The 24,446-nt window shown below is 46.2% G+C and overlaps 1 protein-coding gene across 2 annotated transcripts in view; it reads right to left on the reverse strand.

Moving 5' to 3' along the window:
- LOC144821270 (uncharacterized) overlaps positions 1-24,446 on the reverse strand; it is a 715,860-nt gene that overhangs the window by 463,688 nt on the left and 227,726 nt on the right. For both annotated transcript variants that reach the window (XM_078678101.1, XM_078678100.1), the window contains exon 2: positions 4,289-4,696. In XM_078678101.1, the coding sequence (XP_078534227.1) occupies positions 4,289-4,696 (408 nt within the window). The remainder of the gene's footprint in view (positions 1-4,288; positions 4,697-24,446) is intronic.

The raw sequence follows: 24,446 nt of genomic DNA on the forward strand, positions 1-24,446 counted from the left end.
GGCCTGCAGTTTATAAATTTCCAAAGGAGGGCCGATTGGTTTTACCAAAGATTTATTATATAACTTTAGGATGCCTCCCGCTTTTTGGGCTAATTTAGCTAGACATTTTCTTTGATGTTGGACCCAGGTCAGATTTTCATTCAAGGTAAGACCTAAATAATCAAATGTCTGGACTCTTTCGAGTCCAGTTCCGATTATGACTGGGGTTGGACGTGTCGTTGTTGGGGGGTTGAAAATCATACATTTCGTTTTCAAAGTGTTGATTTCCAACCCCCTGTCCTGACAAAAAGACACAAAACCGTCCAAAACTCGCTGGATGCCCATGGGGGTCTTAGAGAGTAGTAGAGTGTCATCTGCGAACATGATCGCAGAGATCCTGGACCCAGCGAGCCTTGGAGCGTCGGTGTTGGGGACGGCATTCAGGTGCGCGATTACCCCGTTGACGTAGAGGCAGAACAGGGTGGGCGCCAAGACGCACCCTTGTCTTACCCCCCTGCCAACGGGGAATCTGGATGATAATGAACCATCCTTCCCGCACCTGACCTGCGCAAAGCTTCCAGTGTGAAGGCGTACTATTATCCCCAGAAGGGGAGGTGGAATACCCATTTCTGAGAGAACGCTCAACAAAGACAGTATATAGTGAGCCGCCCTCGATTTCGACAGTTTTCCAGAAAAGCAGGTTTAATCTAAATAACTGGTCTGTGGTAGATACCCTCTTTCTAAACCCGGCTTGGTAGGGGCTTAAAATGTCAAATTCCTCAATCCAATCTAGAAGGCGGTCTAATATTAGCCTCGAGAAGAGCTTTTGAGACACATCAATGAGGCTAATTGGCCTGTAATTGGCTGGGAGCAAGGGAGAGCCCTTCTTAAAGATAGGGACTATTTCCGCTCCCAGCCAAGTACTAGGAACCGCAATGCCCCCCAGAATTGCATTGAAGATAAGCTTCAAGTAAGGCGCCCATACCCTTGGTTCGTGTTTAAAAAGGTCGCCGGGCACCCCATCCAGCCCCGGGGCTTTACCGGCAGAAAGCCTGGAAATGGCTACCCTAACTTCACCCTCTGAAAAGTCTAGGGTGGTCGATTCGGCCATAGAACCATATGTTGCTCCTGAGGGAGCCAGATCCTCCGCCGAGTTTTCCCCCGAATACAAGGTATGGAAATGAGCTTCCCAGACCTCCGCAGCGATGTTGGGTGCTATGCCTGGGACATCATCAGCCGAGCCTGTAATTACAATATGCCATAACTTCCGAGCATCTCTAGTTGCCAGTGCAGAAGTTAATTTTTCCCAATTCTCATTCCCCCACTCCAATTTAGCATGATGTATTAACTGCCGGTAAACTGATCTCCTTTCTTTTATGAGTTCTCCATTTCCGTTGTGTTTCAGGGCCTCAAGGAGCCGCGATTTCGCGACTCTGCAGGCCCTGTTGTACCAGGAGGGTTTATTGGCACTACTTCTCCCTTTTAAACGTGGAGGGTTCAGGACCACCGCTAGAGAATTAACAAAGTCCGTGTTAAGGTCACCCAACCTAGAATGTGCTTCAAGCGAGGGGTGCTGGAGATTTAAGGTACCATCCGCTTCCAGTGTCGGAATTACCAAGGCATATAACTCTGCCACTAAGTCAGGATTCGTAACCAGTTTGTCCCAACTTAGTCTCCTTCTATTACTTGATAGGACCACCCTATTGTCTGATCCAGACTCTGTAGGGCGGAGATTGTTGGAAGTACTAGGGGATTGAAGGTCCAGGATCAATGCGTTGTGATCGCTTTCTCCTCTAGGTACCTTAAAATTGAGGATCTTATACCATGCGCTTGTTTCCACAAAGATATAGTCCAGGCGTGATTCCTGGCCAGGCTTATTAAAGGTGCACCTAGAAGGCCTGTCCGATTTTGTACGTCCATTACAAGCCCTTATTGAATATCTTAATGCAGGGTCATAATTTGTACTGGTAAAGGAGCCCAAGACCTGGCAGGGGGACTATCCACCCGGGGGATATTCCAGTGTTCGTCCTCTTCCTGAGGTGTTCCATCCATTAAATCCAGAAGTGGCTCAAAATGGGAGTTGAAATCTCCACCTATCACATAGGGAACTCCCTCTGGGAACTCAACTAGAAAAGCGGATAAATCTTCTATACTCTTGACTCAGCAGTGATACTCATGAGTCTAGAGTAGATATTGACCACGGCGAGTTTAGCGCCATTCAGCCATTCTAAGATCACGCATTGCACATCCTCTGATGCGGTATGCATGACCCTAGCGCGGCAACCCAGGTGTACACCGACCCAAATCGTTAGTCCCCCTGAAGGTCTACCCTTCCCACCCCACTTTGCAGGTACTGAGTAAGAGGCAAAGCCCTGTCGAAAATGGTCTTCCCTTGCCCAGGTTTCCTGAAAGAGGCTTATGTCATTCATATCTATGAAAGAGCCCCATTTAGGGCAGTCCAGTTTATTACAAAGACCCACCACGTTCCAGGAAAGAATTTTTAAACCTGTACTATCTGGTTGTGGGCATTCAATTTGTGGAGTAAGTTCCACATCAGAAAGGGGCCTAGGCACAATGGTCAGTGAGTCTTGGCCCACGCCTTGGCTTTCGATAGTATAGTCTGATAGGACAGTGGATGGTAACTCTGGGTGGGTAATCAGGTTACTAATTAGTTCCTGGGCACTGTGCTGCGGTAAGACACCCTCCAATCGAGCCCCTGGGGCGGCTTCGTTGGGTAGTCAGTCAACCTGATCCAGGCAGCTGTAGCTGTTCGTATGGGAGTAGTCTTTGAACAGAGAGTAATCGTAAAAATTGTTCCTGTAGTCCCTGTTAAGTTCCCTTTGTCCCACCCTTGTACAACCCTCATCAAAATCTAGCTCAGTATGAATGTTAGGGGGTGGGTAAAAAAAGGCCAAGGGGAGTGCCTGAATTAGCGTACCAGCCGCACCACCCGACCAGTTCCAGATATGCGACACGATCCCAGTGTTCCGAAAATTTACCAAAATACAATCCCCCTTAATTTTTGGGGAGGTGTGTCCCACCCAGGAAACTCTTCTAACCATTATAATTTCACTTGTGATGTGGGGGGGGAGCGGTCTATGGGCATTCAGCCAGTTTGCAGCCTTGTTTTTCAGGGAGGAGAAAGATTCTGCTGCCGAGTCATTTAGTGTGGGCACTCCTGCTAAAACAACCACATAGGGAGCTGCCTCAGGGGTAAGTTGACTGCCTTGCGCCTCTTCATTCTATTGCCCTCTACATTAGTGAGCCCAGGATTCGCCCCAGCCTTTGACCCCAACCCAGTAGTATTAACCGTTACACCGTTCTCAGAGCTCTGTGCTGGCCAGGAAGGAATCTGGACGGGGGTTGTCACTAAGGTGGGGAGATTAGATGGAACGACACCTCCCCCCCTAGTTTCTGCAACTTCTGTGTATTGCCTGTGCTTTTAAGGTGCTCTTCCAAACCCCCAGTGACCGTTTCTATTTTGTGCAACCTACGATCAATACAATCTAGTCTAGCAACTAGCGGGTCGATCAGGGTTTTCAAGGTTTTTTCTAGGGATTGGATAACGTATTTATCCCTGGTATTTACTAGATCCCCAGCTGCGGGTGCCATATTCTGCACCACAGTATGGGATTGAGGTGGTTCGTCCCTGGTTCTTACGAGAGCAAAAGGGTCCGGCATGGTTTCCGCTGGACCTAAGAGTTCAGGGTGCGCGGCGGTTTGTCCCTTGAGTACTTTCGCCCTTTTGCCCCCCCCCCCCCCCCCCCCCCGTGCTGCATCTCTCTTTTCCTCTTAGGGACAGTACCCTCCCTGGTGCCTCGAGAATGAGGGGTAACAACATCATGCCAGCTTACACAAATCACATTTGTAGGCACGGCACGGGATTAATCTCAGCAGTAACCAGTAGAGTCTGTGCCTATCAGGGGTTTTCCTAAGATCCTGAAGCACTTTGTCTATTTTTTCATCGATGCTGTCTAGCATGACAGTGGATGAGGCCCCATCCTTAGCCGGGGTTCTGGCATTAGCTATCACTGTAACTCGCTGTACACGTTTGTCCTGCTGCAGTTGTAAAGCGCTCTGATGCCTTCGGGCCATGTGCGCGCTATATAAAACTGCAACAACAAAAAAGCAGCATTCAAACTACTTAAAACCAGTCAACCAAAAACTGTCACAGACCATGCCATAAATTAGCATTTTCTCTTTATGTCACACGGCCCAATGCAGTATAGTAAACAACACATTGATGACATACCCTCGTGTCTTCATGACAGGAACATCTTTCCAGGTGTGCATGCATCTTTGTACGTACCTGCAAGCACCAGTTGTGTCGCGTGCTTGTTCTGCCACATTTTCGGTTCACGAAGTCCTTCTAATATGGTTACTCGGCAGCAATATCTCCCGATAGTATCCGAGGTCGTGAGATTGTTTATTTGGATGGCACCAGATCGCTCGTCAAGAACATTTCCTACTAGAGTAAGACGGCCTTCGTATTTCTGGTCGATGTGCGTGGTGAGATTCGTGTTCGTGTAATTATAGATGAATGGAGACTGCCCGCAGCGATCCCCTGTGGTGAGTCTCCAGGACACCTCGACCACCTTGGCAAGGCCCAACCCCCAGGGGTAGGAATAGGTACAGGGGATGGTGACCGACTCCCCAAACCGCACACGGAGGGATTCAGGCTGTTCCACGCAGAAGTCTCTATCAGCAACAACAGGCCCTGCGGAAAGAGGATAGGGAAGGTGACACATACCAGTGTTACTGACCTCGTGAAAAACAGTTTCTCAAAGCACCCAGCTATGGCACAGAAGCAGTTTGTAAGAATGCTCCACCTTCTTGCACACAAAAGAATAACATGCAATGATGCAAAAACCACCGACATCAGTGGCAAGACAGTTACGTTCCGTTGGAGTTTCGGTCTGTTTGTTTTCTTTTTAATTAAAGCATGTCACTAAAAAACTGAAAAATAGGTTTTAAGGTACTGAGATTTGATTAAAAAAATTGTGATCAAGACGTGGTTGACCTTTACTGAGTGGCAATTCCAAGAATTGGACGAGATGGGCTCACTCACGTAATGTGTCATGCTTCATCTTAGGCCACCTCATGACACCCTAGTAAGGTAGTACTACCAGGACGGACTAAGACACGGGAACTCCCACAAAAGTATCCATTATTGCTGCGGCATCCTGGGCACGATTAAAAATACTGCTAGGTAATTTTGGGGTATGGATATCACCTGGGGTAGTTGTAGATAGTAACTGGACCAAAGCAATTCAGAAAAAATAAGTAATATCTAAGTACTCCCAGGGTGGGACGAGGTGGACTATGTTAAAGCATAGACCTATGGAAGTGTGTAGTGCACTCCCTATGATAAATATGTTAAGCAGTTGACTGAAAAAATATCATTACATTAAGCCACACTGGCATTTAATAATCAGGTTCCTTTAGCCCTTTGTTCAAAAATTGAGTTTGTATGTGAAAGATACCACAGGTTTTGATTGAAGTTACAAACTCTAGCAACACTTGATGAAGAGAATTGGTTGCTTTGTACCATAGAGCTCTAAAGACTTCGATTCCTCATTCAGAAGGGTTGGATGCAGTAGAGTGGGCATTACTACAACAAACGAATATTAGAAGTATTAGAACAGACAACATTTTCATATTGGAACTTCATTTTTGTGTACATCACAGCTATTTTCAATGGCAGGAAACCTATTACCTACAGTTGACGGGTATATTGATGGGATTTGCAGGAGCACTGACGAACATCAGTACATGTATGGCTAAGTTTGAAGATGAGTAGATTTTCAAAGATCCGGAATGGAGCAATAATTTAACATTTTACTGCAGATTTATTGATGACATTTTTCTAATTTGGACCCAGTCAAAGGCAACTCTTGAACAGAAGATACAACAGCTAAACATATAATCCCAGGTTTCCGTTCACCCACACTATTGATGACACCAAGGTTTCCTTTTTGGATGTATTAGTAGTCAAGTCAGAGACAAGATTTCACACTGAGGGATACACCAATTCCAATTCCAATCCCAATTTTTAATTAATTTTGATATGGCACTCCTATGGCTTGCCAGAAAAATACACAGAAAAATTAAACGAGAGATACTTGACATACAATGCAAAATTCTTCCTGAGGTATACACGAAACTTACTGACAGAAACAATGCTCTAATGTATAGGAGTTTTCACCCGTAGAAGCTAATACAGAATTTACCCCCTGCCTCAGTTTCTAAGGATAAAAAAAATGTTCAGATCACAAGACAGGTGAACACAGTATGCATGCTGAAAAACTCGAATACTTAGACAGAGGGAATCTTGAGAAGGCTCTAGAGGAGCTCACAGAACGTGTCTTGAAGATGGGCAGAAGCAAGGTATTGTTAAAACAAGAAAAATCCAAACAAACTCAACAGGTTTTTGTATCTAGATACTCTACCATTTCAGCGGGCATGAGGAGGATTATAAACACAAGATGGGAACTCTTACAGAATGAACCAGATTTTAATTTTATCTTTAAGTCAAAACATTTACATGCATACACAAGATCAATGCACACTACTTACCCGTGAGGGTCTCAAGGCGCTGGGGGAGGGGGGGGGGGGGGAAATGCTGCTACTATTTGAACAGCCAGGTCTTGAGGTGTCTTCTGCAAGGTAAGCAGGTCCTGGGTCTGCCGTAGTGTGGTAAATAAATAAATAATACCCTATTTTTGAATGTATAAATGAATAACAGATAGCTCAATAAATAAGAGTCAAGATTCGAGGTAGTAGGAGTTTCGCAGGTTTATTACAGCATAAAGGACAGGAACAGGACAACCTGCATAGGAATAGGATGGCAGGGCCCAGCAGCTGCCGGGGCTGGATCTGGGATGAGCGCGCTAGCATTTAATAACAATACACAAGCATATATAGTAAAACAGTTGCATTACAGTACATATGATAGGCGGAGCAGTGGGTGGAGCAAAGGGTGTGACGCGTAGCAGTCGCGAAAGATAAGCGTGAAAGTGGGTGTAACAGGGCGTATACATAGACATGTGATGCAAACGTAACAGAATATGTCATGAATGGGGCGGAAACCGTGGAGGGGGCTACCTAAGGAGCCGGGACCTCTAACCTGATGGTGCGCGCAAACTAGCAATGACGTGTTACTAGGAGAAGCTGGGGGCTATGAACTCTGTGCTAGGAGCAGAGACTGAAGTCTGGAGAGTCAGGGCGACATGTACCTAAGCAGTATCTAGTATCTGATGTTTAGAGAACATGTTGATATAAACTAGAAGTCAGAAGGGGAAAGGCTAACTTGATTCTAAGACTGGACCATGCATTATTCTACATGTAGTGCGTGATGAAGAATATTAAATGACCATTAAATGCAGTATTTCTCTAACGTGGAGACGTGAAGGCTAGACAATGACGGAAACTATCGATGCGATTCAGTAGCTTTAGGAATGCAGAGAAGGAGGACTGAACTGATAACTGGAATCATAACATATTCTTGGCAGACTCAGAGGCAGAGCCAGGGTGAGCCGGGCACTGCGAGGCAGGAAGTAAGTGAAGGGTCGAGGATACAGGTGGGGGCTGTATCGCTCCTCAGCGAGGTTTCAGGAGACAGGAGCTGAATCTGGTGTCCAGGCCCTTTTGAGGCCTAGAAACGGGGACTTTATAATGGAATAACGTGCACACTGAGAGACGTGGCAACGTAACTTTACATAGGCCTGATATTCGTAGTATTCACGAGGACTGGAAACTGACATACTAGAGGTGGACACAACTATAATTGCGTCTTGAATCGAACATAGGGAATACATATGCATATTAATCATGCACACATAACATATGATGGATGACACGTAGGGACACAGAACATGGCAAAATTTACTTTTCCACATTCCCTCCTTGTCACTACGTTTCCATCAGGAAACATCAATATTCATGATACCATCTATCATTTCATACAGTATCATTTGCTCGTCTCGAATTATCCTGGAACGGGATTTAGAACGGGGCTTGGGACTAGGAATACAAGAGGTAGCACAAATGCCGCAAATCGCAGGGCCACATTGTATACAGAGGCAGCAGCTGAATATGATCGCTACTGCAATACCTAGAAAGGACAAGACTTTCCATCCCCAGGCGGAAATTATATTCCAGAACCAACCGGACCATGTCCAGGTGCCTGGATCTTGGTGTAACAGATGGGCAATTTTATGGAGTCTGGTTATAGCTGAATAAACAGACGGTGCGTTATTTGGAATGAAAATGCAGCAACTAGATCCGATGACTCTACAGGCCCCGCCCCTATCGGCCAGTATGACGTCAAGGACGAGACGATTCTGTAAAACGACAAATCTCATAGCAGATTGCTCTTCAGTTAAATTACCTAGAGCAGAGGCAGTCTCATTTACTACAACTTCGAGGGTTCTGGTTAACCTACGGATTAGCTTACTATTCTGGATAGGTCCTATAAAGAAAAAGAAACCTCTGTTGAAATCTGTATACTGTTCTAGAGCAGTTTCAGTATAATCGATAATTGGGGACTCCCTTCTATGTCTAATGTGTACTAGATGTGTGTTTCTATGATAATCAGGTGGGGCTAGGAAAACTGGTGGCAGTAGGAAGGCAATGTAACAGGTTCCCTCCCAATCGAGGGGCAGGCGAACATATGCAGTTTGACCACAAATAAAATAAGAATGACGTGAAGCTTTGAAAATGGATTTCCCACTGTCACTATACTTGACAATAGTAGTACAATCACTATGTCCTACATGTACGGAACCATAATTTCGGACACATAATTCGCCTTTGACTGGTAATACTGAAATAGCAGGTAAGTCTGGAGTAGTATCAGACTGAACATTCAGGACCATGAAATTCGAAGAATAGTTACCTAAATTATACACTTCATTTTCTAGATCTAACCCGGTTCTGTGGGGAAGACCTTGCTTGTCTGGAAAACATGTACTGTTAAGAAAAGACATATCTGTTGAGGATGACGTTAACGTGGACCATGCTCCACACGAACCATTATGTGAAAATGGATAAGGAAAAAGTGGCAGAACTCCCTTCGGTGTCTGGAAAGGGGGGAGTCGACCACACACCCAACAATTAGTGGCATTGCTGGTCTGGTGTGAGTAATGTAACATGCGGATGAAAGAATTATTTTTCATAGCGAGGCGGTAAGAGAGTTCATGAGGAGGCAGATCACTAAACGTGTGCTCTACTGTAGCATTAGCAGACTTATTTACATGAAGAACTGGGAAATACAAGAAAAATGCATAACTGGTGCAGGAAATCATAATGCTGAGAAACAATATGAAACATAGAAAAACGATACATCGAATTGAGTTTTGACTAACTCTCTCACTATGGAGGTCTATTTTATACATGTCAGAAACAGTCTAACCGTTTCACCTAGGGGAGGACTTAGACAATCAAACTGGCTGACTTATTTTACTAGACCGGAGTTTTAACTTATACTCCTGTTGCGGAGTTTTCTCTAACAGGGGGGGTGTAGTAACATTGTCTTTTGCGGGACAGTCCTTGAGAACAATATTTTGGCAATCCTTCAAATCCTGGGAAATGTTCTTTAAAACGGGTTTCAGTCCATAAAACTTTTTTATATGAGAAAGGTGCACCCAGCCTTTGCGACCTTCCAACTTCACGGCTGTACGGGTGGTGAGGAGGACCTGTCGGGGCTCCTTCCAGCGTGGCTCCAGCGGACTTGAGCGGTCAAAATTGCGGACAAGGACCATGGATCCTGGAACAATTTCATGCGGTGCCACCTCGGTATTGTCTGGAAATGCGGCGGCAACCTGTGAACGACAAGAGTTGAGGGCAGACATCAAGGAAGCTAGGTAATCTGTCAGCATATTACTTGAAACATCGGTAATACTTCGGGGTCTAGGAGTACCCCACATGTTAGGGGGGCGGCCGAATACGACCTCATACGGGGACAGACCTGATCTGGAATGTGCGACCATGCGCATATAAAATAAAGCAACTGGTAGAGCTACCAGCCAGTCCACACCTTTTTCTTTGCATACTTTGGCGATACGGATTTTCAGAGTCTGATTATGTCTCTCTACGAGACCGGCTGCTTCAGGATGGCGTACACAATGAAACTTCCACTGGTACCCCAACAAAAGGGAAACATGCTTCATCAACTCAGATGAGAATGGCTGGCCGTTGTCAGAATATACGACTCTAGGGAGTCCATAACGGGGGAAGAACTCACGAACCAACTGCTTGGCAGTGGTCGCGGCTGTGTAATCTGGGACTGGATATGCTTCTGTCCACCTGGACAAAGCGCATACAATTACAAGGACATACTTGAAACCTCGACATCGCTCCATCTGAATATAATCCATCTGGAGGACTTCAAAAGGGTGGTCAGGAGGCTGGAATCCACCTTGTTCCACCGGGACACTTTTACCTGGATTAAACTGACAACATATCATACAGGTACGGACTTTCTGCTTGGCTGCAGCTCGTAAATGTTTGTTGAACCAAATATTCTGGATACTGTCTAACATAGCTTTTTCTCCTAAATGTGCTGGACTATGTGCGGTATTAATAATGACTTGAACCATAGAGTCGGGGAGAAACCATGTGGCTCTACCCTTCGTTAACCATCCTTGATCTGTCTGGACCCCTCCTTGTTCGGACCATTTCTTGATTTCTTCGGGAGTAGCATGTAACTGGATATCTATGACATCTTGTGTAGGGTCCTTAACTGTCATGCATGTAATCGGATCTGGAGTGTGTGTCATGTTAACTGGAATGTCTAGAGTCTGTGCTGTGAGCTTGGCTGTGCGATCTGCTAAATCGTTACCTTGAGAAATAATGTCAGTAACTTTCGTATGTGCTTTGCACTTCATGATAGCGATAGATGTCGGTAAATGTATGGCATCTAACAGAGCTTGAATAAGGAGACCATGCTGAATCTTGGTTCCATGAGAAGTCATGAAACCTCTCTCCTGCCAGAGCACTCCGAAGTCGTGTACAACTCCAAATGCGTAGCGTGAATCTGTGTAAACATTAACTTTCAAGTTCTTGGCGTGTATGCAGGCTTGTGTCAGAGCAACTAGCTCTGCTGCTTGAGCGGACAGGGTGTCAATACGGTGTGTTTCAATAACTTCGGTGTCAGTAGTCACTGCATACGCGGCAACTAGTTCTCCTGTACTTGTTCTCATACATGAACCATCCACATAAAGTGTCAGGTCGGGGTCTGGTAACGGAGTATCTGTCAGATCTTGTCTTGGCTTTGTCGTAATGTTAACTACTTCCACACAGTCATGTGTGGCAGAATTCGAAGTAACTGATGGTAACAGTGTAGCAGGGTTCAGGATGTTGCAGCGTCTGATTTCTATGTGTGGCTGGAACAGTGTCAATTCATAACCTGTTAAACGTGCAATTGTCAAGTGCTGAGTTTGTGTTCGGTTTAAAAGAACTTCCACGGAATGTGGAACTTGTACTGTCAAGGTATGTCCTAAGACTATGGAATCACTTTGTCTGATAGCTAGGGCTGCGGCTGCAACTGACTTGAGGCACGCAGGCAGAGCCTGGGCTACAGGATCTAATGTGCTCGAAAAATAAGCACAGGGCTTGTATTGTCCTGCTTGATCTTGTGTGAGAACAGATAATGCTGTACCTTCGCGTTCAGTGACGAAAAGTGTAAAAGGCTTACTGTAGTTCGGTGTCGCTAGAACTGGAGCTTGGCATAGGGCTTTCTTTAACTCATTGAAACTAAGTGTATGTTCAGATGTCCAAGGGAGGACAGTCGATACGGCTGCCTCCTGTGTCGTTAACTGTATCAGTGGCTTGGCTAGAAATGCATACTGAGGAATCCATTGTCTGCAGTAAGAAGTAAGGCCGATAAAAGCACGTACCTCCTTCTGGGTCTTGGGCTGAGGAAGACTCGCTATTAACTGGATACGGTCTGGTGTCAACTGCCTACCCCTCTTGGACAGTAAGTGTCCTAAGTAGACCACTTGCTGGACACAGAATTGAAGCTTAGAAGGGGACACCTTGTGCCCCATCTCGGCTAGGAAATACAAGACTGTAAGGGATGCTCGCTCGCAAGCACGTTCAGAACGGGCTGTGATCAGGAGATCATCGACATACTGGAGCAGGGCAGTGTCAGTTGGCATGTGAATGTTGTCTAGTTGTCTTTTAAGTGCTTGACTGTAAATGCTAGGGCTTTCTGTGAAACCTTGAGGAGCGCGTGTGAACATATAGCTCCTTCCATTTAAACAAAATCCGAAAAGGAACTGGCTGTCTGGATGAATAGGGACACTGAAAAATGCGTTCTTGAGGTCTATGACAGTGAAGAACGTGGCTTCGGAATCAATGGCTGTCAATAGGGAAGAGATATCTGGGACAACTGGGTACTGAGGAATAATACACTTATTAAGCTCTCGTAGGTCAATCACTAATCGATATACTGGGGGTGCATTTGGATCAGTACGTTTCATGACTGGAATGATCGGAGAATTACATACGTTGGAGTCAGTTTCTACAACCACTCCTTGAGCCATGAGCTCGTCAATAATTTTGGATAAGGCTGCTACAGCCTCAGGTGGCAATCTGTACTGTCTGATTCGTGGTAACACTACACCTGGCTTGAGAGTCACACGATAGGGTGTGATTTGCATGTAACCTACATCAGTTGGACCTTGCGCCCATAAGTGCTGTGGAACATTAGACAGTCTTGAATCAAAATCTCGTAATACATAGTGACCCTTAAAGTCACGTAGGAACAATCGTATTCCCTCTGGGGAACAGCATATAACTGCACCTAACTCTTTCAGTGTTTTAATGCCTAATAGGTTTTCTGGACATGGCTTAGTAAGTAACAGATCAGTAGTACGGGACAATGGACCTACTTCTAGAGTAACTGGCTTTGAAATTTCATTTACGATAGGTTTTCCTGAAAATCCAAGGGAAACATTTCTTGAGCCTGAGAGCGGAGCCCCTGGAACTTCGGCGTGACTAATTGTGGTCCTACTTGCCCCTGTATCAATCAAAAACTTTCTGTCTTTCCCTAATACTTGACTGTGAACATAGGGACCTTCTTGATCTACAGGTATCTCGATGAGAGGCAAGCCTACCTCCCTCTCTAGGCTGTTTCATGAATACTGTTGGTACTCTGGATACTCAGACTGTGCATACTGGTACATCTGCTGTGTGACGTGCTGTGTTGCAGCAATAGGCTGCGGAGCTGTAACTGTCTGTGGCGTATTCTGTGGCTGAGGAATCTGTGAAACTTGTTCTTGTCTAGGCGGACGTGGTCTTTCTTTAGTCTTACCAGTAGCTATGTTGTGTTTCAGAACTGCACACTCATTTATAAAATGACCTGGCTGTTTACAATAATTGCAGTTCCCTTTAACGGGAGCTGCAGGATGACTGGCTTGATTTGGACCCCTCTTCTGACTGTCTTGAGGAACAGATTGTGCAACTAGTACTTTCATTTTCGTGTCTTTCATACGTTTTCTCTCGTGTTCTTGTTCTTCCCTGATCCTATTCTGGTGGTATTGGAGCATCTGCAACATCTGGGACGGGGTATTAGCTTGCCAGGTACTTTCGACTTTCAAAACTCGATTTTTAATTTGTGGGCTTGAATTCTCGACTAATTTAGTAACAAAAAGGTGAGGGTATGACTCACTACTTGTCTTGAGGCCACTGTTGATGCTAAAACATTTCTCGAATCTAGAATAAAAATCACTAATATCTTCGTCTTGTTTCTGTTTACAGGCTGAGATTGCATCCCAGTCTTCTTTTCTAGTTGTCAATAATCTAGGTAAAACTTGTATTAATAATTCTGGTAATTCTTTACATTTCGCTCCAAGACCGGTACCTGGTACTCGTGCCTTATCTTCAGCTTCTAGAACTGCCCAATCGATCTTTTTCTCTCCCACCTCCCATTCTTTTTCCTTGAGCTTTTCATACACCCCTGCGGGCAGCAGAACCTTTAACATTTTAATTATATCTGGATACGTGTATTCTCCCATACGGAGCATGTCTTTTAATTCTCTATGGAACCCTGCTGGATCTTTATCATGACAGGGAATTAATTTCTTCATCTCTAGAAGTTCCATCTTTGTAATCGGAGTGTAAACAAACACTCGTTCTAGTTCGCCACCCGTTCCTCTAACTGGGTGGACTTCTCGTAACGGATTCTGTCTCTCCATGTAAAATGGTTTACCTTCTGGGGGTGAGACATGAACAAAATGCGGGTTCAGAAACGTTCTATATTTGTGACGCTGTTCTAGAATGACACTAATTAAGTCGGTACCTAAACCTTTCCATCTATACTGGAGTAACTCGTTCAGGACATCATGTAACGGGCCTGGATCAGAGTGCTGACCCTCATACAATGTAATGAGGTGCTGAATCATATACATACCCACCAGTCGCTGCTCGGCTGGGGGCATTTTTAGAAACATTTGTGCCACTATTTCGTCTGGAAAAGTGGTAGAATCAGTAATCCATCGGACTGCTGATCGGGCTAGTTCTTGTTCATGCATGGTACTTAACTCACTGTAACCGATTCGTGATTTCAGAATGTGATCGGTAGCTTGAAACACTTGTTCTAGAGAACCTTGTTCTGGTGCTGGATAATGAAAAATAGACTTGTGTTCTAGGCGTAAATGGCGATCTGGAAATCTAGGTTTTCCTACATACGCTATTCTGGCGGAATTCTCGTCGTCTAACTCTTCAGTATCAGAGTTACTTTCTTTCTCGTTTACTTGTGCTGTTTTACGTTGTTCGTGTAACTTTATTATTTCTTTACGGATTTTCTTGTACATACTCTCCATAGCACCGATAGTCTTGTGCTTACCCTCGGCTATACTATTACTCCACTTCATCAGGGCTTTCATTTCGGCCTGATTTTTGGACGGGTAATCTTGTTCTCTTATTAGACAATTAATCAGAAACTTTAATATCATGAGCTGGGTCTCAGCTTTCCTTTGGGACATGACATCACTAATACTTTCTGGATCTTCCCCTGTACGGATGAAACGATATATTCTGTCTAGATCTTCCTTCATATCTGGTAGGGTGACTAGATACTCGGCCACATTTCTTATGCGTAATGAATATAAAACCATATCATCTTCGCCTGGGACTGGGTCATAGCAGCATTCGGCAAGGGATTTTCTTATTTCTGCAACAGACAGTCTGGGCGTACGCTGTGATGCTTGCATATGTAATTCGGCTGCCGTTAAACGCTTGTGTGGCGGCGGGGTTCGAGGAGGACCTCCTCCTGCGGCCCCTAGACTAGAATCATCAACTGATGCTTTTCGTCCTGGCAGGGTGGGAAATTGGAATGCGGGCTGGACTTGTATGGCGGGCTGGACCGGGGGGACCGTAGCAGGTGCTGCAAAGGGTGCCCCGGTGTCTGGAGGAACGGGAAGTGCCTGATTTACAGGGACTGGTGGAGCGGGAACAGGATTTGCATATTCTGGGACTGTGTCGTCCAAATAGGACGAGATGAAAATATCAGCTGCGGTTGGTTTGTGACGTAACTTGATCGGAACTAGTGGTGGCGGAAAATTACTGGATGCCTCCGGGGTCGCTTTTGGCAAGCCCTCGGCAAGAAGAGGATACATACCCTTAATGAGGGCATGCCTCTGTCTGTCTGACTGTTCGGCTTTGACTTGTTCACCTATCTCGATTAGTTCTTTTTCTTGTGCTCGTTCTAAGGATTCTCTACTTAATTCTGACTTTCTGATTTCCTTTTCAGTTCTTTTATGAGCTTCTTTGCGCCATAACTCGATGGCATCTTTCTGTGACTGTCTGGCTTTCTTTTTCCATAATGCCTCTTCTACTCGCATGATGCACTCGGCATCCCATGTACCCGATACGGGCCATCTATACTTTTCTTCTAACTGTTTGGTATAATCTACCCATAAATCTAGATATAATATGGCACTTATGCCATGCTTCTGATACATAAAATGACCTGGACTGTCCCTAGGCGGAACCGGAACTGCTGCTTCCAGCAGACCCTTTCTGGTTTTTAACTGACGTAATTTCGAAAACAAGGGCATGACTGGACTGTAATCTAGACACAATACAATACACAATGAACACGATACTTATTCCCCATTCATACCACGACATTAAAATACATGAAGAACATTTAAAAATAACAGTTCGAACAGAATACTACCTGGAATACGGAACACAGAATACATGAATTTTCTCGAGAACAGAACTGACTAGAACAGGAACTAGATGCACTGCTGAAACAGTACGAAACTTACCGGTCTCATAAAGAGACACGTCAGGACCCGCATCCACCGAAGTGGACACTTCGTTTGTGGGTCTGTGTACCACCAACCCACGGACCAGAGTCAATTAAATTGACCCTGTCTAGATACTACCCCAGTAACGGTACTCACCGGGCAGCAAGAACGGAAGGCCTCAGACTGGACTGGACTGCCTCGACGTCGGACGGACGAACTTCGGACTTCTGTTACGGGTGGGCCTCCGGATACCTCGGACCTTGGACTCTCGGCTTGGGCTCTGGTCGGGACTCGCCGCGTTCCTCCACCGTCTCGTTTGGATGCTGGACCGCCTCCTCCGTCTCCTCCGTGGGCCTGAGGGATACTTGAAGCAGAAATATCTGCCGGTGCGCAGAAGAGTTCCGTCACGACTGCAGAGGGTCAGGGGGTCGGCGTGGCTTCACCGACGCGTGGGGAAAGGGCAAGTCCCTGTTCGGGCGCCATTATGTGGTAAATAAATAAATAATACCCTATTTTTGAATGTATAAATGAATAACAGATAGCTCAATAAATAAGAGTCAAGATTCGAGGTAGTAGGAGTTTCGCAGGTTTATTACAGCATAAAGGACAGGAACAGGACAACCTGCATAGGAATAGGATGGCAGGGCCCAGCAGCTGCCGGGGCTGGATCTGGGATGAGCGCGCTAGCATTTAATAACAATACACAAGCATATATAGTAAAACAGTTGCATTACAGTACATATGATAGGCGGAGCAGTGGGTGGAGCAAAGGGTGTGACGCGTAGCAGTCGCGAAAGATAAGGGTGAAAGTGGGTGTAACAGGGCGTATACATAGACATGTGATGCAAACGTAACAGAATATGTCATGAATGGGGCGGAAACCGTGGAGGGGGCTACCTAAGGAGCCGGGACCTCTAACCTGATGGTGCGCGCAAACTAGCAATGACGTGTTACTAGGAGAAGCTGGGGGCTATGAACTCTGTGCTAGGAGCAGAGACTGAAGTCTGGAGAGTCAGGGCGACATGTACCTAAGCAGTATCTAGTATCTGATGTTTAGAGAACATGTTGATATAAACTAGAAGTCAGGAGGGGAAAGGCTAACTTGATTCTAAGACTGGACCATGCATTATTCTACATGTAGTGCGTGATGAAGAATATTAAATGACCATTAAATGCAGTATTTCTCTAACGTGGAGACGTGAAGGCTAGACAATGACGGAAACTATCGATGCGATTCAGTAGCTTTAGGAATGCAGAGAAGGAGGACTGAACTGATAACTGGAATCATAACATATTCTTGGCAGACTCAGAGGCAGAGCCAGGGTGAGCCGGGCACTGCGAGGCAGGAAGTAAGTGAAGGGTCGAGGATACAGGTGGGGGCTGTATCGCTCCTCAGCGAGGTTTCAGGAGACAGGAGCTGAATCTGGTGTCCAGGCCCTTTTGAGGCCTAGAAACGGGGACTTTATAATGGAATAACGTGCACACTGAGAGACGTGGCAACGTAACTTTACATAGGCCTGATATTCGTAGTATTCACGAGGACTGGAAACTGACATACTAGAGGTGGACACAACTATAATTGCGTCTTGAATCGAACATAGGGAATACATATGCATATTAATCATGCACACATAACATATGATGGATGACACGTAGGGACACAGAACATGGCAAAATTTACTTTTCCACAGTAGGATGATGGGTAGGGTGTTCCAGGTCTTGGCGGTGAGGTGGGAGAAAGATCTGCTACCCGAGGTCGCTCTTTGGATGCGAGGAACTGTGGCAAAGGCGAGGTCGGTGGAGCGGAGCTGGTGGTTGGGGGTGTAGAAGCTGAGTCGTCTGTTGAGGTATGCTGGTCCAGTGTTGTGGAGTGCCTTGTGTGTGTGGGTGAGGAGCTTGAAGGTGATCCTCTTGTTGACGGAGAGCCAGTGCAGATCTTTCAGGTGGGGTGTGATGTGGCTGCGGCAAGGGATGTCGAGGATCAGGCGTGCAGAGGCGTGTTGGATGCGTTGAAGTCGTTTCAGGAGTTTGGCCGAGGCTCCTGCATAGAGGGCGTTTCCGTAGTCCAACCTGCTGCTGACGAGGGACTAGGTGACCGTTCTTCTTGTTTCTGTGGGGATCCACCTGTAGATCTTGCGGGGCATGCAGAGGGTTTTGAAGTAGAAGGACAAGACAGCGTTGACCTGCTTTGTTATGGAGAGAGTAGAGTCGAGGATGAACCCTAGGTTGCGTGCGTGGTCGGTGGGTGTTGGGGCTGTTCCCAGTGCGGTCAGCCACCAGGAGTCTTCCCAGGCCAAGGGGGTGGAGCCGAGGATGGGGACTTCTGTCTTGTCAGAGTTTAGCTTCAGTCGGCTGTTCTTCATCCACTCGGCAATGGCTTTCATTCCTTCGTGGAGGCTGGTTTTGGAGGTTAGGGGGTCCTTGGTGAGGGAGAGGATCAGCTGGGTGTCGTCAGCAAAGGAGATGATGTTGAGGTCGTGCAGTCGGGCGACGTTGGTGAGCGGTGCCATGTAGGTGTTGAACAATGTTGGACTGAGGGATGAGCCCTGGGGTACACCGCAGATGATCTCAATGGCTTCGGAGCCGAAGGGGGAGGCGGATGCTCTGGGTACTGCCGGAGAGGAAGGAGATGGCCCAGTCCAGAGCCTTGTCTTGCATTCCAGCGTCGTGGAGGCATGTGCATAGGGTGCGGTGGCAGACAGTGTCGAAGGAGGCTGACAGGTCCTGGAGGATGAGGGCCGCAGTTTCCCCGTCGTCCAGTAGGGCCCTGATTTCATTGGTGGTGGCGATGAGGGCAGTTTCGTTGCTGTGGTTGCTGCGGAACCCGGACTGGGTTGGGTCCAGGATGCACTTCTCCTCGAGGTAGCGGGTCAGTTGTCTGCTGACGTCTGCTCGATGACCTTCACTGGGAACGGGAGCAGGGAGATGGGCCGGAAGTTCTTGAGGCCCTTGGGGTCAGCCGTGGGTTTTTTGAGTAAGGCATTGATCTTGGTGTGCTTCCAGCTCTCCGGGAAGGTTGCTGTTTCGAAGGAGATGTTGATCGCTTTCTGGAGATGGGGTGTGATGATAGTGCTGGCTTTGTGGAAGATGTGGTTTGGGCATGGGTCTGACAGAGATCCGGAGTGGATGGTGTTCATGATTTTGATGGTGTTGTCATCGGTTATGTTGGTCCAGGAGAGCAGGGGGTCGGTGCAGATGTTGGCCGTGGGGGCGGATGTCTCCGTGGTTGTCAGGACGGTCGTGGCGTTGAAGCTGTCAAGCTGTCTACATACTCTTGTCAACATTTGGTCCGTGATTTGAAATTTCGTTGTTTTTCTGCTAAACTGTTTTTAATACTGTTTTTAATACTGAAAATTCAAAGATCTTACTGCTATTTGTTTAAAGAAACGGGGAATTGAGCACACTGCACGCATTCTCGGGGGAATTGTAGCTGGCGGAGGGTTCCGGGGAAGATCGGTGTGGGCAGGAAGTGGATTCAGCATTCCAGCTTCCTTGCACGCACAACCCGACGCACGCCCATAGGCAGACGCAGAGATAAAGCTGGGCTGATGCCGTGGCCACGCGTCTACATACTCTTGTCAACATTTGGTCGGTGATTAGAAATTTCGTTGTTTTTCTGCTAAACTGTTCTTAATACTGCTTTTAATACTGAAAATTCAAAGCTCTTACCGCTATTTGTTTAAAGTAACAGGGAATTGAGCACACTGCATGCATTCTCGGGGGAATTGCAGCTGGCGGAGGGTTCCGAGGAAGATCGTTGTGGGCAGGAAATGGATTCAGCGTTCCAGCTTCCTTGCACGCACGACCCGACGCATGCCCATAGGCAGACGCAGAGATAAAGCTGGGCTGATGCCGTGGTCGCGCGTCTACATACTCTTGTCAAAATTTCGTCCGTGATTAGAAATGTTGTTGTTTTTCTGCTAAACTGTTTTTAATACTGTTTTTAATACTGAAAATTCAAAGATCTTACCGCTATTTATTTAAAGTAACGGGGAATTGAGCACACTGCACGCATTCTCGGGGGAAATGTAGCTGGCTGAGGGTTCCGGGGAAGATCGGTGTGGGCAGGAAGTGGAGTCAGCGTTCCAGCTTCCTTGCACACACGCCCGACGCACGCCCATAGGCAGACGCAGCGATAAAACTGGGCTGATGCCGTGGCCGCGCAGCAGACGCGTGCAGCGGGCGCGTGCAGCTGGCGCGCCAAAGGCAAACCCGTCTGCGCCCGTCCGCGCCAGGACGGGGCTAGGGGCAGGAGTCCCTGCACGTTTTCCCTCCGAGATGCGGTCATATAGCAGGGAGCAACTTTACAAAATCAGAGGTGAGAGTAGACTGGACTGCATGCTTGTCCTAATGCCAGAAGAGGAGAATTTTGCTTGTCCTCAGTGCACTTTTAATGGTAAACCTTCATTAGGTGTTCCTCTGAGGGTCTCTGGCAAGGCGGAAGAAAAATCTATCTCCCTGCTCTTACTCAATTGCCGTTCCCTTGTAAAACATGCTAGGGAAATCTACCTACTCCTGGAGGAAAGGAACCCAGATGTGCTCTTCCTCATGGAAACCTGGACTGATAAGGACTCTGATCCTGAGATCGTCCAGGCCCTCCCTTCTAATTACTCCATATTCAGATTAGATCGAGCTGGCGGAAGGGGTGGGGGAATTCCATCATTTATAAAGATGTGTATAAATGTAGAGCTAATCCGGGTCAATTAGCTGATTGTGAAAACTTAGTATTTGGAATAAGTTTCTCCTCTACCTCTACTTTTTCAGGCATGCTAATTTACCATCCTCCTGGACCAGTAGGCAATTTTTGTAAGGAGCTACCAGAGGTAGTTACCTACGAGGCTAGTCTTTCCTCGAATTTTTCCATCTTGGGTGACTTGAATTTGCATTTTGATGACCCTGACCTTGCTGTAACGCAGGATCTCTAAGACTATCTGGAAACTTCCCATATTAAGCAAATAGTGATGGGCCCTACCCATAGGCTGGGACATTTGCTTGACCCTCTTTTTACCAATCTTCCAGATATTATCTTCGGGGAATCTACGTTGGTTCCATGGTCCGATCATTTTTTACTATCTTTTAGCTGGACTTTATTAGAAACACTTCCATACTCTGTCAAAACTAAAAAATTTGGTTGTGCCTGGTCGAAACTTCCGGTTAAGGAGTGGGCGTCTAATCTTAGAAATACGATCCCAGTGTCTCATCAGGATCCTGGAGTAGCAAATGAGAACTTCAATAATTGGCTGGAGGATTCCTTGGATATTGTTGTCCCAAAAAAAGAGGTCTGTCATCAAATAGGTTCTAATAAGTAACCATGGTACACACATAATCTAAGACAGTTAAAACAGTCATGTAAGCAAGCTGAGAGGAAATGGAGGAATGATTTCTCAGAATCTAGTAAAAGCATTTATAGGAAAGCTATGAAGTGCTATAAAAATGAAATAAAAAATGCTTAGACTAGGTATTATCAGGAAAAAATTACCTCAGCCTCAAATTCTCCTACTGGAATTTTTAAAATTGTTAAGTCCCTCCTTACCCTCCCTACGTGTACAATTGTTGATGATAATGCCCAAGGTCATTGTGAGGAGCTAGCTAGTTTCTTTTTTACTAAAATTCATACCATTTATAAAGCTTCCAGCACAGGGCTATGGTAGCACTGTGACATTACCTGTGACATTACCTGGGAGAGGTGTGGCGCCGCGGCCAGGGCGACTGACGCTGGAATCTGGGGATCAGGGTTCGATCCCCGGCTCCGGCTGCAGGTTAGCCCAGCACCATACGACTCTGGGCAATAGCTTGCTTAATCTTCCCGACGGCGCCTAGAGACCCTAACGGGTGATTGTGCGCTATACAAATGTGGATTATTATTATTATTATTATTATTATTACCGGCACGACAAACTATGTTAGAAATCCCCCCCCCCCCTTACCTTGTTGTCACTTCAGGATTCCTTGCACAAGCTAAAATCGGGAGCACCGGCTGATCCAGCCCCCCCCCCCCCCCCCCGGTTACTCTGAATCTAGTATCAGAGATAGTCTGCCCAGTGATATTGGACGTGATAACTGCATCCCTTTCAATGGGACAGGTCCCGGGTTTGTGGAAACAAGCCAGAGTTAAAGCTCTGCTTAAGAAGAATAACCTAGACCCCGATGATTGGTCTAATTATTGGCCCATCTCTCTGTTGCCTGGTTTGAGTAAACTGGCAGAAAGACACGTCAATGCAGTTTTGACAAGTCACCTGGAGGAGAAAAACCACCTACATCCGACACAGACTGGCTTCAGGCGATGCCACGGCACGGAGACTTCTCTCCTTGTGGTCCTTGAAGAGTCTAGGAAGATCTTGGATACTGGAAGCTGCGCTGCAATTATTTTACTAGATCTCAGCACAGCCTTCCATACTGTGAATCATTATTTAATGATTCAAAGACTTAGGGAGGTGGGTGTAGGAGGAACTGTCCTTAAATGGTTACAGTCATTTCTTTCGGACAGGTCCTTTGAGGTCTTTGAAGAAGGCGTTCTTTCTGAGCGGAGGCCGTTGCAGTGTGGTGTCCCGCAGGGTTCATCGTTGAGTCCCACCTTATTTAATATCTATATGAGGCCATTCGCTCAGGTGGTACTTCCCTGGGGGATTCACACTGTCACATACGCGGATGACACTCAATTAGTGGTAGGCCTTAATCGGCAAGATATTTCAAACTCAGGCTTGGAGGGTTGTCTTGTGAAGGTCTCTGAGTAGATGGATCTGTCCTTTCTTAAATTAAATGGCACAAAGACAGAGATGATGATTCTTGGACATGCTGCACCTCACAATCTGGATTCTTTATGGCCGCCCTGCCTTGGTGCGCCTCCTGTCCCTAAGACACAAATTAAGAGTCTTGGGGTCTGGTTGGACTGTAAATTGAATCTCAAAGTTCAGGCAAGTAAGGTTGCCGCTAATTGTTATGGCCTGATTAGGACAATGCGGAAGATTCTTCCCCTTCCGCCATCTGAAGCCAGGCGCATGGTGGTTCAATCCTTGGTCCTTTCACGGTTGGACTACGCAAATGTAGTCTACCTGGGGGCACCACTGGGAACTATCGGGAAATTGCAGACAGCACAGAATTGTGCTGCTCGACTTTTGACGGGTATCCCTAGGCATAAGTCAGCTAAATTAGCTCTCAGACGACTTCATTGGTTGCCCGTTGTGGATAGGGTTAGGTTTAAAGCATTGTGCATTGTCCATAAGTGCATCTCGGGTAAAAGGCCAGCCTTGTTGCAGCCCTTGGTGTAGTTATATGACACCTGAGATCTAGCAATAAACAACTGCTGTCAGTTCCAAAGGTTAAACGGTCTCGGACTGGAGGACGACTGTTCTCCTATAACGCAGCCAGGCTTTGGAATCAGCTTCCTGATTCCATCTGCCTTGAAGTTGACCATCTCAGGTTTAAGAAACAGCTGAAGACCTTTCTTTTTGCTTGATTACTGTTGAATAAGTGTGGTGAAAGGAAGCGCCGGGATGCCCCACGGGTAGCCATGGGCTATATAAGTGCGTATGCATTCAATCATTCATGTCTGCGATCTTGCGATGGGAAAAGGTGGCAAGGGAGTCGCACAGGTCTTGCAAAGGTGGGATGTCGTTGGTGTTGGAGCTGGGGTTGGAGAGTTCCTTCAAAATGTTGAAGAACTCTTTGCTGTTGTGTGCGTTGCTGTCAGAAGGAACAAAGCGATGCTTGAATTGCACACACTGCAGCAATGTGATAACTGGTTCTAACATTGTTCACCATAAAACGGGGGAGAGCATAACATTATTGCATACAACGGACTGCAACTCAAGTAACCTTATTTACGGCATTCAATGCCCGTATGGCTTAATGTACTTAAGCAAAATGGAGCGCAGAATCAAAACAAGAATACCTGAACATAAAAACAGGTTCCGCAATCAAAACAAGACATCAAGTTTGGCAGTGTATTGGCTAGAAGCATGGCTTATTATCTCTCAATTACGTTTCTAAGTTATTGAGGTGCTGGAAAAATCACCGGGAAAAGATACCACAAGGTCTCTACTATAAAGAGAAATACATTGGATTAGAAAGTTAGATACATTACACCCCAAAGGTCTTTTTAATGACAAATTGGACACGTTTTTTTTTTTTATAATTGCATCAGTCCTAACAATGGTCACACTTCAAATGGTTTCCATATACTTTTTTTAAATCACATGTTCATGTATT

Source organism: Lissotriton helveticus, chromosome 2_2 (genome assembly GCF_964261635.1).
Source record: "Lissotriton helveticus chromosome 2_2, aLisHel1.1, whole genome shotgun sequence".
In the NCBI taxonomy this organism is placed as follows: Eukaryota; Metazoa; Chordata; class Amphibia; order Caudata; family Salamandridae; genus Lissotriton; species Lissotriton helveticus.